Source organism: Leptosomus discolor, chromosome 4 (assembly GCF_034619465.1).
Source record: "Leptosomus discolor isolate bLepDis1 chromosome 4, bLepDis1.hap2, whole genome shotgun sequence".
In the NCBI taxonomy this organism is placed as follows: Eukaryota; Metazoa; Chordata; class Aves; order Leptosomiformes; family Leptosomidae; genus Leptosomus; species Leptosomus discolor.
Genome location: NC_141394.1, coordinates 16,658,951 through 16,673,556, shown reverse-complemented (window position 1 = coordinate 16,673,556; position 14,606 = coordinate 16,658,951). Strand labels below are relative to the sequence as shown.

The 14,606-nt window shown below is 39.0% G+C and overlaps 1 protein-coding gene across 2 annotated transcripts in view; it reads left to right on the top strand.

The window, feature by feature from the left end:
- The window catches only part of ARHGAP10 (Rho GTPase activating protein 10), a 154,544-nt gene that overhangs the window by 131,168 nt on the left and 8,770 nt on the right, over positions 1–14,606 (top strand). Inside the window, exons 21-23 of one of the 2 annotated variants that reach the window (XM_086464761.1) lie at positions 6,292–6,366; positions 12,706–12,837; positions 14,294–14,385. In XM_086464761.1, coding sequence (XP_086320887.1) covers positions 6,292–6,366; positions 12,706–12,837; positions 14,294–14,385 — 299 coding nt within the window. The remainder of the gene's footprint in view (positions 1–6,291; positions 6,367–12,705; positions 12,838–14,293; positions 14,386–14,606) is intronic. The other variant, XM_086464762.1, reaches the window with a different exon arrangement.

Here is a 14,606-nt window from a genome sequence, read left to right as displayed (position 1 = left end):
TATCAAGACAAGGTTTTCCAGCCTTCAGTGCCAAGAAGATGGAAGGAGTGGGTCTGGAGAAAATATTTGTTACAAATATTTTCCATAATGGCATTCTGAGCAGCCTGTTCTGTTGATGAAACAAGCATGTAAAAGATAGATGTAGGAGTATGTAACACATAAGAATATATGGATAGCTGTATAATGGGTTTATATGTCTATATGCACACGCAAATAATTAAGTGCTGATTAGAGTACTTATTAGAAAAATATTTTCTTATGTGTATTGAAAGAATTCCAGATTTATAGGTATTTTACATAAATGTCGATTCTTCAGTAGAGGAGCAGTATCCTCTTGTGCTGTCCACTAGTAGTGGGTAGGATTAACAAGTTGTATTTGACAAAAAGAGGTGCATGTGTGGAAAACATACTGTAGATGGTATAAAACCGGAACGTCTAGGAAAGCAAGCATAGCTAATTAAGGAGTATAAGATTAGCAGAACATTGATCATGTCACTTCAGAGAATAAAAGAAGGAAGTGTTGGTTTTTTCCAGAGGGTTCAGGACCTTCAAGTGTTTGAAGGAACATTGCATTTTTTTGCATTTGTTAAGTTTTGTTGAAAATTATGCTGTACTGCTGTTTTGGAAACTTTGATAGCTTGAGGTTTTGTGCTCAGTTGGAAACAGTACTTAAACAGTTCTGTTTGGTAGGGGAAAAAAAAAGGTGCATGGTATGTGCTTCTAGATTATTTGTCAAAAGCAGTTTCTTTCTTCCACTTACCTGTCTGTGAAGTTTGCCTAAAAGCTATGCCTGTAACAAGCCTGGACAGTGACAGAGAGTAGTCTGTGAACGGTACATTCTTTCTTTCTTTCCTCTACTTTCTCACCCCCAAATTGGCTTCTCTTCTTCTTCTTGTTCTGATGACTCAGAGGGCCTTGCCTTAAAGAAAACAAAACAAAACAAAACAAAAATCAAACCCAAACCAGCCCCACTGTATTAATGTCAGAGGTAGATATCAGCAACGGAGAATGTACTTGATGAACTTCAGCAGTCACTGTGCATTGTGGGGTCCTGCAGGTGGACAAAGGTGGTGGTTGACTTACCATCGTGTAGCTGTGATAGCTCTCACAGGTCCAGGAAATGTAGCATTGACTGTTGAAATCTACTTTGGTTTTGGACCATTCTCCTAAGTTGGGCTGTCCCAGAATTAGGTGGAGAACAATCCTTTCTGTTTGTGCAGGATTTCAAAATGTTTTGCATTTTGTGCCAAATTGGAACAAAACCAATTCTTAAACTCTCAGTATTCTCTCTAAAATGGTATTGCAGGTCTTCACTGAGCTACTGTAAATACCATACTGAGTCTAGGGGAGATGGAAATACAAGAGAATCTGGTTTCTCAAGTTTCCACTGATGTTTATAACACATGGGTGTTACTTGTAAGAGATCAATCACTATGGAGTTATGCAGTCAGCAAAGTGCTGGTGACTTCTTTGCCGCCTTGTTTCCTGGGGGAGGGATGTTGCGTTTGTGGGTCAAGATAGGTCAGATATTCCATGTTGGTTTATATCCGTAGTTTGCTTTAAGCGAGAACACCTGATGGATAGTGGTATTTGTTTTCAAGAAAGGAAAAGCTTTTTTTTTTTTACTGAGTTATAACTGTTGTCACCATGATATTTCCTGGCAGAGTTTTTTGTGACGCATGCCCTCTCCTTGTCCCACCTTTAAAAACAACAGTAGCTACAGCTTCCAGCATGGTGAGAGGAGCACCAAATGAAGGCAAATACACCCTCACCTCCTGGCTGGCACTAGGAGGGGACCGCATGGCCGGAGTGGTGAAAGACGCTAAGAGAGCAAGGGCTGTACCATCCATTTGAAATGTCTCACAAAGCCCTGACTGCTCAATTGCCATGTCAGTATTTAAAGATGTACTATGCATACGGTGTAACTGGAAGGTGATGTTTCACATATGTGCCATTTTGAAGCCCCGCTAAGCTGTTGGTTTTCATGTCTTTAAGTGTGTGTCTGCCTGATGCTAGATTTTCTTTGAAAGCTCTGTGTGGATCAGACATATGCCCTGTGTTGTCATGTACTGCTGTAAGGGTGAGTAGAGAGTTAGGTGGTGGTTGGCTCTTACTGCCCACGGCAGGGGTGGTTCTCGGTGGAGACCCAAGTTTGCAGCTCTAAGGTTATATTGCACCCTAAACTTTTTTCAACCTTTTTCCTGAAGATATTTTTAACTTCACACTTCCATCTAGAGCCAAATACTAAAAATAAATACATTTTATTTTTACATACACTCTATGGTAGAACATAGAGAGCATTTTTCCCCTGTCAATCACAAGGTTACAGAGTAGTTTATGTAGGCACAGGATTCAAACTCCAAGTAGCCCAGGATGGGCAAGTTACCTTTTCTACTTGATGGAACACTGTGTCGTAAACCTGTATTGTTTGAAAATCCCTTCTATCCAAGGATGCTTGGCACAAGTTAATCTCAGATATAAACGGATAGTTATGGTAGTGAGCTGGATAAGAGTATTCCTGCCTTGCAGTGCTCTCCATTGGTATGGGCATTTTTTTCCCTTTCAGGCAGAGCAGCAATGGCAATCTCAGTTTAATGTTAAAGCATTTGCATTCTTTCTTTTTCCTCTCTGCTTTAAGTGTCTGTACACATGTTCCCTCAAGCTACAGAATTAACATTGTACAGCCATCTGTCTTCCTCAGGTTCCACTGGAACCACTGTCAAAGTCCACTTTGCTCTGACAGAGCTCCAGATGGTTACTGTTTCTGTAAAGAGAGCATGACTGGTTTGGGACTGATGTTGGTATAGTTTCACCAGCAGTACATTCTCAAAATGCTCATCATTTCCTTTAAAGCTCAAGTTGGTTCTGGGGAAAAAAAAGAAAAAGAGTTTCTATGTTAAATGCACGGAGTTCCTTGCATGTTCCTTTTAACTCAGATTGCCACCATAGCTGGCGTTGAAGGTAAGTAGTGTCTTCTAGATGAAATGCGGTTATCCATATAGTCATTCTTTAGCAGCTTTCCCTTATCTGTATCTTCTGCTATTTGAGCCAGTGGAAAAGAGGCAATATTCCCTGTTTCAGGAATTTGCCAATATAAAATTTTATGAAGTACAGTGTACTAATACAGTGATATTTGCTGCGTTGTGCCTTGGGTTTAACAAGTAGGTAATGTGTTGTAGCATTCTATTCTCTCCGTACAGAATAAATATATTTTGTGATTGCCCATAATACTGTTCTGACCTGGATTTAAACAAAAAATCCCAGCCCTAACCAAGCAAACGTCCAACCTTCTTTTATCCATAGCCAAATCCCCCAAGATGATGTCTGCCCTACAATTGCAGATTACCTGGGGTGTAATCCAGCCTCTTTCACAATCCAGCCTTCACTCCTTTCTTCAGAGTTGCTTCAAACCCTGGTTTGATCTGAGGAAGGGTTATTGCTAATCTCTCATGGTGAATGAATTTGTGTTTTATTCCTCTCTTTCTTTCCTAGTAATGTTTTTGCTATTTCTTCTGTTATGGAAGCTGCTGCAGGTTGCTGCTCCCTGCAGATTCTGTGGCAACAGGCAGTCAGTTGGCAGTGTTGGTAAGGAAAAGTATTCAGATAAAGGTGTCACCAGAAGCACCAGGAATCTGCTGACAGTAGATGAGAGGAAGACATAGGGTGGAGAGGGGAAGGGTGAGTAAAGGAAAACACCATGCTGGAAATTCAGGAAATGAGCTGACATACAAAATTGAGCTATCCCATCAAGAGTGAGGGGAAGAGGAGGACAAAAATACAAACATGTTGTGGCCCATAGCCCATGGTAGTAGTAGTAAGAGGTAAATTTGAATTTATTCCCAAATTTCATGGAGGAGGAAAAAAAAAAAGGCAGTATAAGAGGACAGGGCTTAACAAGAATAAAAGGTTGGGAATTACTTACTTAGGATTTGCCTCTAAAGGAAAGTGGCTGCTCAGTAAGCTATAGTGTGAGTTTATAGCACATAAGACTCTATATGCTCCTTGTGTGAATAGTTAGTGCTGTGTCTGCTTTAAAACTTGAGGAAGCCTGAACTTTTGTGTAAGGATTCACTTAATGCAGTGTGAGCTTTATAGTGGGGTTGCAAATTGTTTGGCAATTTTTGCTTAAGGTATTGATGTTGCCACTTGATCCTCTTCTGCACTTCCCCAGTTAGTGTATATTGGTCTGGATTATGGGTGGTGATATTTGTTTCTAACACTTCTTTTGGTGAAGACTGGAAGCAAATTTAATTAGTTCCCTTTATTCAGCTCATAGTTGAGCAACGCAGAGAGTTATGCCAATGTTTCTGTGAAATACCTTACAGCATCACATCACAGCCTAGAAGAGTCCACACAGAATATTAGTATGAAGCACATAAGGTAGTGAAATTAATCCTCTGGCTTAATTTCTCTGTCCTACGCAGCTTCTGGTTTTCCTATTGCATTTGCCCAAGAAGTGAATAAATCTGCCACACCTTTTTTGCAAGAGGCTTGATAGCTCTTTGCTGGAGGATGCAACCCTGACATTACTTTCTGCCTTCCTGATTGGCACTGAAAAATATGCACCTTAATCACTCAGATTTTTATTCCTATAATGTATGAAACTAAAATCTTTAATAATTCAAAATTTGTAGTTTCCAAAGAAGAGCTCAGGATTTCAATTACTGAGAAGCTGACTAGCTTTTCTAAGGTAGTCCCCAAGCTTTTTTGATAATAGTGATGGTCTTGGTTTTGGAATGTATTAGAAGGGGTTATGGATAGCTCTTGAAGTGCAATTGATCTATGAGAACAACAGTCAATCTTCCCTTTTACATGCAGTTGATAGCCAGTGATACATGGTTTGACTTTAACCCTGTTATATTATGGCTTTACACATGCAAACAATATGTAGATACAGTGACAGCTGAACTAGGTATTTACATCTGTGTTTAATAAATGTATGTGAGCAGGTAAAGATACAGTGTAAGTTAATGTCTTTAAAAGACAACAAATGTTTTCATTAATGTCCTCCTGTAGTGAAGTAGGTGATAGTGCAAAAGATGCAATATCAGACATGAAGTGATATAATTCAGTTAAAAAGGGGTGAGGGGAACTTTTTTTTGCTACTGTTGTGGTTTGATTATAGAATTCACTACATGGCTTTGGTTACCTATATCAAAATTGTTTTCAATCTTCAGCCTGGTTTGTATCATTTAGGTACTACTAAACCACTTTTTTTCCCCAACTCTGTTTAATTATGCATTAGAAATTATTACTTTTGAGCATAGCTTTGGGCTTTTTAACATTTATAGCTAACCTACCTTATGATAAAAAAGGTAATTATGGTAACTGATGTCTCTTCTTTGAGCAACAGAAGCATATTGTGTCTTAAACCATAGGACCTTGTATTTGAATCCATATGAAGGTCCAGGTCCTGCAACATACTTTCTTCAGAGAAAATACTACTTATTTGAGTCTGATTGTATGGCCTGCACACACTCAGTTCCTAATGCATTTTGATTCTTCGAATCTGTTTAAGGCTTGGATGTGCCCTGCTTCCATCTCCTCCTTCCCATTTGTGCACCTGCTATGACTCTTATGACTGAGGTGTTACCTTTTTATGTCAAAGTTAGGTATTGGACTGTCTTGCTCCCGTGTCTGGTATTCTACGTGTCTGCGTGCTCACGTAACTAACCGTTCTTTTTTCTGAGGCGCTGCTTCGACAAGAGATCTGTCCCTGCAGCTGTAGAGCCCATTTCCTCTAATCCTGACAGAAGGGGTCATAAGGCAGCTCCTTCCTATTATCTTAGAGGGAAAGGAGCTTGTGCCTAATACTAGTCTTGGTAGTATTGAATTGTCTTAATTCACAAACTCAGGCTACCTGCCATAATTCCAGAATAAGGACTAGTTTTGCTTATCTTGACCTTCAGTAATCAGGATAGTGGTGTTCATCAAGCCCTTCACTGACTTCCCAGTGGGCCAGAACTGTTTATTGATATGAGGTCTGTCTTATTCAGCCTTTCCCAGAGTGCTGGCTATAATGGCAGCTCACCTCCAATGGATCAGTACAGATTTCCCTTATTGTGGTGACTGACTTGCTGAAAAGTGGAATACAAGTTATGTCTTAGAACACTGTGGACTGCCTTATGTCTGTTTTCAGTTGACCTCAGAGTGAACCAAAAAAGCCGAACACTTCATATTCCCTGGACTCTGTATGTATTGTAATTAATCTTTCTGAAGATCTTTTTCTGATAGGGAAAGATTTGTTACTGTAACTGGCCTATTGTTGTCACGATCTATTAGTGCTTGCAGTACAATGCCGTATGCCAGGGCTTATCCACAGAGCTTACAGACTTACCCCTCACAGTATTGGGTTTTCAGAACTGGGTCAGAGTCTTGTTTTTCAGTTGGAAGTCCCCTACGTTATCTGTATCATCTCTTCTTCAGTCAGATCATAAAAACTGAAGTCTTGTTCCTCAGCTGAAGATTTCTTTTTTTGGGATATGAGACTGCAGGGTCTCTGGGTTTCTTAGGGAGCTGGAACATGGTGACTTCTGATGGTTGTTCATGGTGCAGGGTGTGGGGTAGCCTTCCTCAAGATGATGATACTGTCTGAGTATCTGTTTACCTCTTTCCCTCCTCTTTCCCTCTAAGCCTTTGGCATTTTGCAGCTGGAGGCAATGGAAAGCATCCTGTCCCCCAAACCTCTTCACTTAGTGTGTATATGAGTGAGGGTGCATGGCTTGTTAAAGCAGTTACATTTCTGGGCTCAGAATAGCAAGATTTATCTTTTTCAAACTGAATCCCACCTTGGATACTGCTGTAGGAGCATGTAAGACAGTCCTGACAGTCCAAATACTGAAGGTACTCAAAACCCAGAGGAGAAATAGAAGCACCAATGTAAATGGCTTTTCAGGAATATGCAAGGGACCAGTGGCAGAGGAAATAATTCAGTGTGTCTTTCATTGCTTTTTCAGTTCTTCTTTATTGGTTCTCCTGAGACTAAAATATTCTGTTAGCCAGCTCAATGGTGTATATGTGCTACACTACGGGCATAGTTTTTTGGGCTTTTAATATCCACAGAGGCTTTCAAAATGGTGATGAGAGCTGTGCTGCGCAGCATCCTGAATGCTTTCAGGGTCTTTGTGACTGGGCTGGGAAGAAACTACACATTCTTCGTGAAATCCCAGGCTGTTCAAACTCTTGGTGAGCAAACTAATGTTAAAAGAGCCATTGGATGGCAAGGGAGAGCAGAAGTTGTAGTGTTCTGCACATAACAGAAGCCTTGGAGATAGTTATTAATTTTGTTGACTGTTGAATGAATTCCCGTCAGCCTTGTTATATCTACATCAGTAGAGTGCATCTATAGCCTCCTTAAAATTGGAATAGTTTCTTTTGTACTTTCTGACAGTGGTGTGAATTTGCAATTTTACATAAATGGTGAGTGACCTCAGTTTCAGTGTCTTGAAAACTTTTTGTAATATTTAATGTCATCGTCTTATTTTATTAAAAGAAGATGCTTTAACAGCTGCAGAAGGCACAGTCCAGGTATGTAGCAGTGCTCTTCACTCATTGTGCTTATTTTGCAGTTTGGTTTTGTTTCAGCTGCCACCTCTTCAGTGACTCAGCAGTTTGAGAGCGGGTTTAGCAGAGCAGGCACTTCTTTTGTACCCTTTTGTTATGCAAGCAGAGCAATAGCCCTCATTTTGCGGTTCCTTTGAAACAGGCATAATATAACTTAGTCATGTGGTTCATACAAAATAGACTTTACCATCTCCTTGTCTTCCAGAGGGCTAGGCAGCTGGGCTTGACAGCAGCACCGCTGTATGTGTGACAGTGGTGTTTGTGCTCAGAGCAGGGAGAGATGTGGAGGCAACCACTGTGATGTGCTCAAGCTTTTTTTCCTCCCCTCCTTTCCCCTTTCCCCTTTCCCCTTTCCCCTTTCCCCTTTCCCCTTTCCCCTTTCCCCTTTCCCCTTTCCCCTTTCCCCTTTCCCCTTTCCCCTTTCCCCTTTCCCCTTTCCCCTTTCCCCTTTCCCCTTTCCCCTTTCCCCTTTCCCCTTTCCCCTTTCCCCTTTCCCCTTTCCCCTTTCCCCTTTCCCCTTTCCCCTTTCCCCTTTCCCCTTTCCCCTTTCCCCTTTCCCCTTTCCCCTTTCCCCTTTCCCCTTTCCCCTTTCCCCTTTCCCCTTTCCCCTTTCCCCTTTCCCCTTTCCCCTTTCCCCTTTCCCCTTTCCCCTTTCCCCTTTCCCCTTTCCCCTTTCCCCTTTCCCCTTTCCCCTTTCCCCTTTCCCCTTTCCCCTTTCCCCTTTCCCCTTTCCCCTTTCCCCTTTCCCCTTTCCCCTTTCCCCTTTCCCCTTTCCCCAACACAGCCCCCTCACTTTTTTCTAAAAGGAACAGCAGTATGCTCTAAGCTTATAGATGTACATATTTCATTTTTGCTTTATCTGAATTATCATTTAAAAATGCTTTAACGTAGGACAGCTGCTGCAGACATTAGCTTCAGATTTACCAGACTGGCATGAAAGATCATTTCACTGATGTGTTAGCTGCTTCACTGAGACTTCACAATCCAAGTTTAACAAAACCTCTATTTCAGTGCTGGCTGATGCCTTCTGTATAACGGAGGGTTCAGGAATGTTGCGTGCATGTCACATACTTTAAATTTTGGGGGTGGGATTTCTTTTCAGAGGGAACACAGGTGAGGAAATTCTGTCCTTCTGTTTCGTCACCAGCTTTGTTGCAACTATGACACTTTTTAGAATTTTGTCCGTGTACTTTTCTGCTCATCAAGGCATAGGGGTTTTAACATGCAGCGAGATCATTGTCTGGTGGTGGAGAGTATTGGATTGCATATCGAATCAGAAATAGTCGACACCTTTTGATATACCGTGTTGTCTTGTAATGAAACCTTTTTAGAATGCTTTTATTGAGTTTGTTAGGCAGACACTGTGATACGGCAGCCATGGGGCTGCCAAACTCATCTATGAAATAACCTTTTTTTTTTTTCTCAAGAGTTGCAGTGTAGATTCTTTTCACAGTCTCTTCCGTGCTCTCAAGATAAGAGGCTGCTCTTTAGCTGTGTTACCTTAGGAACCAGCCAGATAAACATCCAATAAAATCTTGTTTTCAGGAGTTTGTTTCTGAATATCAGTACAAAATCTCTAGCTTATTTTCAGTAAGGCCATTTCCCCTCCTCCCTTCTTCCAGCGTTCACTATGCCAGACAATAGCGTTTTTCCTCAAAGAGAAATGGTTATGTCAGGCTTTGTTGTTGTTGTTGTTCGGTTGGTTTCTTTTTTTCTCTCCACAGGAAATGCATTGCCTTTGTTTTAGCCCTTAGGAGAAAGGATTTCTTCAACATACCTTTTTAAAGTTGAGATGCTATATGATAACATACACAATACTTTCTAATTTATCATCATCTTGATAAACAAGGTGTGCAAAGCTTTATAGCAAGGTAACTTGGCTATCACAAGAATCTTTTCAAGAAAAAAATAAAATAAAATCCAGCAGTTTGTTGCTCACACACCACAACATTGGAAGTGATTTTTCCTATTGAGTAAAACCTTCTGTTTTAATAATAAAATTAAGTGGTTTCTCAGCCAAGTATGGTAAATTAAAAAAAAACCTTAAAATTCTAGAATATGGTTAATAGTTAAAGCTTTTTTTTTTTTTTTTTTTATTGTCCTTAACATGGTGAAACTATTGCTGTTGAAAAATGCTTTTTTCTGTCTGGTGGATCCTTGAGCATGATCTCTTGCTGGGTAACCAGGAGCTGAAGGTGACAGGCAAATTCAGGAGACGTGCTGCAGTGCTTTCACTACAGCTGAAATGTATTAAGGGACTTCATCAAAAAGGGAGGGAGGGAACAGCCCAGTGCTCCACGTACCTGCACTTCTGGAGCGTTTTTCCATTAGAACTGTTGGAGTGGCTCAGAATTCGTGGAAAATCTGCCAGTTTTTACATGCTTTTATATAGAATGCTGCCTGGTAAAGGACAGTGTAGTCTTAATTAGTTGGTAGATTACCCTTCTTGTTGAGTTCCTTGTAACTTGAGAAAGAAACATACCATGATATGGATCTGAACATTTTATTTCATCTTCTGTTGCTTTATTTGCACACCTTTCATCTTTTTTTTTTTTTAATTTTTTTTTATTTCCTCTCCAAGTCTCAGCAAGAAACCATCTGATATTTATTACAAGTACTCTTATGAGTTACTGTTGTTGTCCTGGCCCAAAGGGTATCTTTTGTGTCTTCTCTGTTCTGAGCATCATTTTTGAAACCATTAATCCTGTGTCTTCCAGGCAGAGTGTATTGTTCTAGAGTTGATCAAGTAAGTTGCATAGGTTAATATTATGCATGTTTCAATGAAATGTTTAGTAAATGGAAGAGTTTGTTATTCACTTGTTGAAAACCAAACAACACACAGCTGAGGTATGCACTAGAGAAGATCACTTGGTAGAACAGTCCTGAATCGTGATTATTTTGTGTTAGAGACATTTTAATACTTTTCTGGCAGTATATTTGGAATATTATTTTTCTATTTTCTGTAGTTTTGTAGGCTGCAGAAATGAGCCTGACACCAATCTTAATGTTGGAATTTATTTCAATTGAGTAAGTAAAAGCACAAGGAAAACGCTTTTTCTTTAAATATCAGGATTGACTTAACTGTAATAGTTTAGTCTGTGCAAGCAGGATACTTTTTAAAATTCACTTTTGAAAAACCTTTGTCTTAGGTTCACCCTCTGTGTTACTGAGTTAAAATTAATTCTGCACATACACATTATGTGCAGAATGAGGGAGAAATAATATACTTTTTAGCAAACTTAATAAACTTTACAGTACTGTTAAGAAATTTTTTTATCCTCACTATTTAGGGAAAATAGTTCAAATGCTGGTGTTCTCTTTGTTTTTCTTCTCTGAATGAAGTCACTTTTAGCTGAAGGTTTTTGGTTTACCTGAAGAAAATTTTTCAGTCATTAGATAAAAATGGGAGGAAGAGGACAAGTTCAAGTAAAAGTAAAACACACAATTATGTAGGTGCTGGTCTTCAAAGGTATATAATTATTGGAAGACATAAATAATTGTGCAGTGAAAGATTCAGAAGCGGTGAAGCAGACTAGATATCCTCTTCCCAAAGTTAAGCATGAAATATGTTTCCAGTCAGCACAATCCAGCTTTTCATTCCGTTTACTACATATGATTCCTTCCTTTATTTGGTAAATCTGATAGTTTTAAAAGCAGAGCATGTTTTGGTAAACCCGTCTGTTTATGGTTCCAATGCATTTAAATTTCATTTTTATTCGTGGAATTTACTGTAGAATGCTGTTTTCATCACTGTGAATTCCAGTTTTCATCCAAGTGCTGCCTGACGCAGATCCAAAGGAAAAAACCTATTGTCTTGTTAAATAAAGACTGTGCCATTCACCATTTTATAATCTACTAAATATAAAAATTAATAATAAAAATAAATGTCTGCTTAACTGTGTAATCGCTAGAATGACTGAGACTTGTATTGGCTAGACAAGTCGGTTTGTGAAAGTTGAATATAATTCTAAACTATGTTATGCAAACCAACAATAGTGATCCTTTCTTCTAGAAATTAAATATCCCAGTGCACAAGAAAATTAAAATCAGCTATGTAAGTTAGGTTTCCTGCTTTCTTTTATTCATTTACAGTTACAACTGGGGTGAATGTTTATCTCTTTTTCGCTTTTGGTCAATCCACTTTGATTAGATGTTCATTTACACCGACACAAAAACCTTCTTGAGTAATTCCTAGATTTTGCTGGTATTTTGCAAATTTATGCTACCTAAGAGGTTAGTCTTGTAATAAGACAAACGGATAAGTGTTGTATTGTGATGTCTGTACTTCTGAGTGATGATTCTTGTGTGAAGGATGCGTGCAAATGATTTTGATTCTGTTTATGCTTAGAAACTGCTTGAAGTCCAGCTCTTTTCTCCAAAGATATGCTGAAATTAAATGTTTAGACTATTTGTTGTTTTGTCCATGCAGGGAAAGAAAGCCTTCCAGTGCTGGAATGCTTTAGTTCTTTAAGGTGTAAAATTAGAGACATACTATATGTTGGGGAGGACTTTGTATGTTTTCAATGACTAATAAAAGTTTTAACTTTGGATGCTATTTCTTCTCCTGTTGTGGCAAATATGTGTTCAGCTATTAATTTAAGACATATTTGAACAGTGTGTTTGGCAACCAACAGGCAACCACTGAAGCAGTATCTATGCAGTGATGCGAATTAGATTTCAGCCCAGAGCCAGCATCATGATCCCAATGTTGTTAATAGCTGCAGCCTCTTTTGAAATCTTCCCAGTCATACATGCCTTAGTACAGCACTGAGAAGATTTTAAAATAGATTCATCAAAACTTGTAAAGGCAAAGTGGCAGCTCAAATAATAGCCTGCTATATGCAGTTTCATTGTATCTGTCTTTATTAGATAAGGAATGTGGAATTTTGTCTTTTTATTGGTTATGTCATACATCTCAGGTAATTCATCTTAGCTTAGGATGTAGGGCATGAAAGAGAAATACTTTCAAGGAGGAAATGCAGAATCATACGATGACCATGTCTGCAAAATCAGCTTGACTTTATTACTGGTTTTGAATTTGAGCATCTAACTAGTTATCTAGTCATACAGATTCAAACATTTTGGTATGAAAAGAAATTTTATTCACAGTGTTAATTCTGCGTTGAATGTATTTCCTCTTAGTCCTGGTCAAAGCCGCCCGTCGATGGTCTCATGGATGAATACTCCGTCTGCTAACCCAGCTGCCACAAATACTGTGCTATCCACTTTCTTCTTCCCTAACCCTGCCGCTGGGAGTGACAGAGCAGTGGAAAGGTATGATGCACGCTCAACTCTTGCTGGTTATTTATTTGCCTCTTTTTTTCTGTATCTTTTTAAAAATAGCTGATTCCTGTCTTCTGCAGTTTGTGAATGATTATCTCAAATCAAGAAATGCAACCATAGTGATTTTGACAGAATAAAATAACCGTCTATTTTGTCTTATTTTTCCTTTGAACACCTTCCTTGTAGAAGGCACCCAGATTGAGCCAGTGGCTTGTTGGTTTATACAAGCAGACTTTGATTTGGGTAGTCAATGCGTAGTGTCTCTCTACTGCAGTGATTCTCTTAACGTGTCTTTTAAAATACAGATTCTTTCTTTTCTGTAGCCACCCATGTCAAATTTAAGTTTCTCAATCTAGCCTTCTTGCCTCTGAAAGAGCATGCCTTTAGCGGTCTCTGTTTCATTCTTTTCTTTCACTCTTTTGCCCTGCTTTCCTTTCATCCTGTTTCTACTTCCTTCCATGTTGTTGGCCATATTTGAAGTATTTTCCTTTTTTCTTTCGAAGGTCTTCACCATCTTAGCTTTTCCTTCAAGTTTTATAATACTTGCTTTTCTAATTAAAGTAGTTGGGCATATTCATAAACTCTTTCCACACGTGGTTACAAAATTCCATTTCTCATTACTGGTCGCATTTTGCACTGGAACTGCATTGTCTATTTGTCTGCAACTCTCCCTCCTTGGAGCAGGGAGAATCTTTCCTGACATCTTTTGTGTAGTTGTTGTTGCCTGGGCTCAACACAAGGTGATTCAGTGGTGTGGGTGCTGTGTCTAAACAAAGCATTGGGCAGCAGCAAACTGTCAGTTTGCAAAAGCGTGATTAAATAAGACATGCTGAAAATACTTATATATTCCAAGATCTCTGCTTATGGTATTTGGACAAATGAGTACTTTGGACAAATTCATATTGATGTGTTGTTACTGAGCATCCTAAGAACACCTCTAAAAGACCTTCCTGAAATGTTAGAAATCTTACCGTGCTTAGAACAAAACCGCATCTTCAGTGGTCTAGTAATGTTGTATTGTAAAAAAATGTAAAAAGTGAATTCTGTACAGTGATAGTGAAAAGCTGAATTGCAAGGTTCATGAAGAAATGTTTCAGAAGATATGATGATGATGATTAGTCTATAAATTGTTATATGCTTTGCCTACTATTGATTTCATTGCTGATTAGCACTTGGCAAAATTTTAACTGTAGTTGAAAGTTGAGTTTAACTATCATAAAAAAGTGTGCATAAAGTTGGGAGTATGATATTCAGAAATGTCAACAGTAAGCTGTGAAGCTTCAGCTTTGGCATTTGTGTGTATGAATTATAAGCCTGTAATGATGCATATGAGATTGTGTTTAAAGTTTCAGTCATCTCCAAATGAGAATGGAGAGAGAATGGTTGAGACAGGAGAGTGTCTTCATAATAGTCAAAAATTACTATAATTCATAATTTCATCTTTCAGTGTTGCCCACCGAAAAGCAAGAGCAGTTTATCCATGTGAAGCAGAACATAGCTCTGAATTATCATTTCAAATAGGAGCAATTTTTGAAGATGGTAAGTACTGCTTGTGTAAATATAAAGTAATGAAAAACAAATTGACAAAACTGCTAAAATGACTTTGGCTAAAAATACAATCCTAACTGCTATCCTGCCAACGTTGCCGGTGGCACACAGTTAGTGACGTAGAAGATTTCTGGTATGCAGAAGCTCTTGGCATATACTTAGCACTGTGAGGCAATGCCTTTGATTCCTGGTGAGTATACACTTTCAGTTGG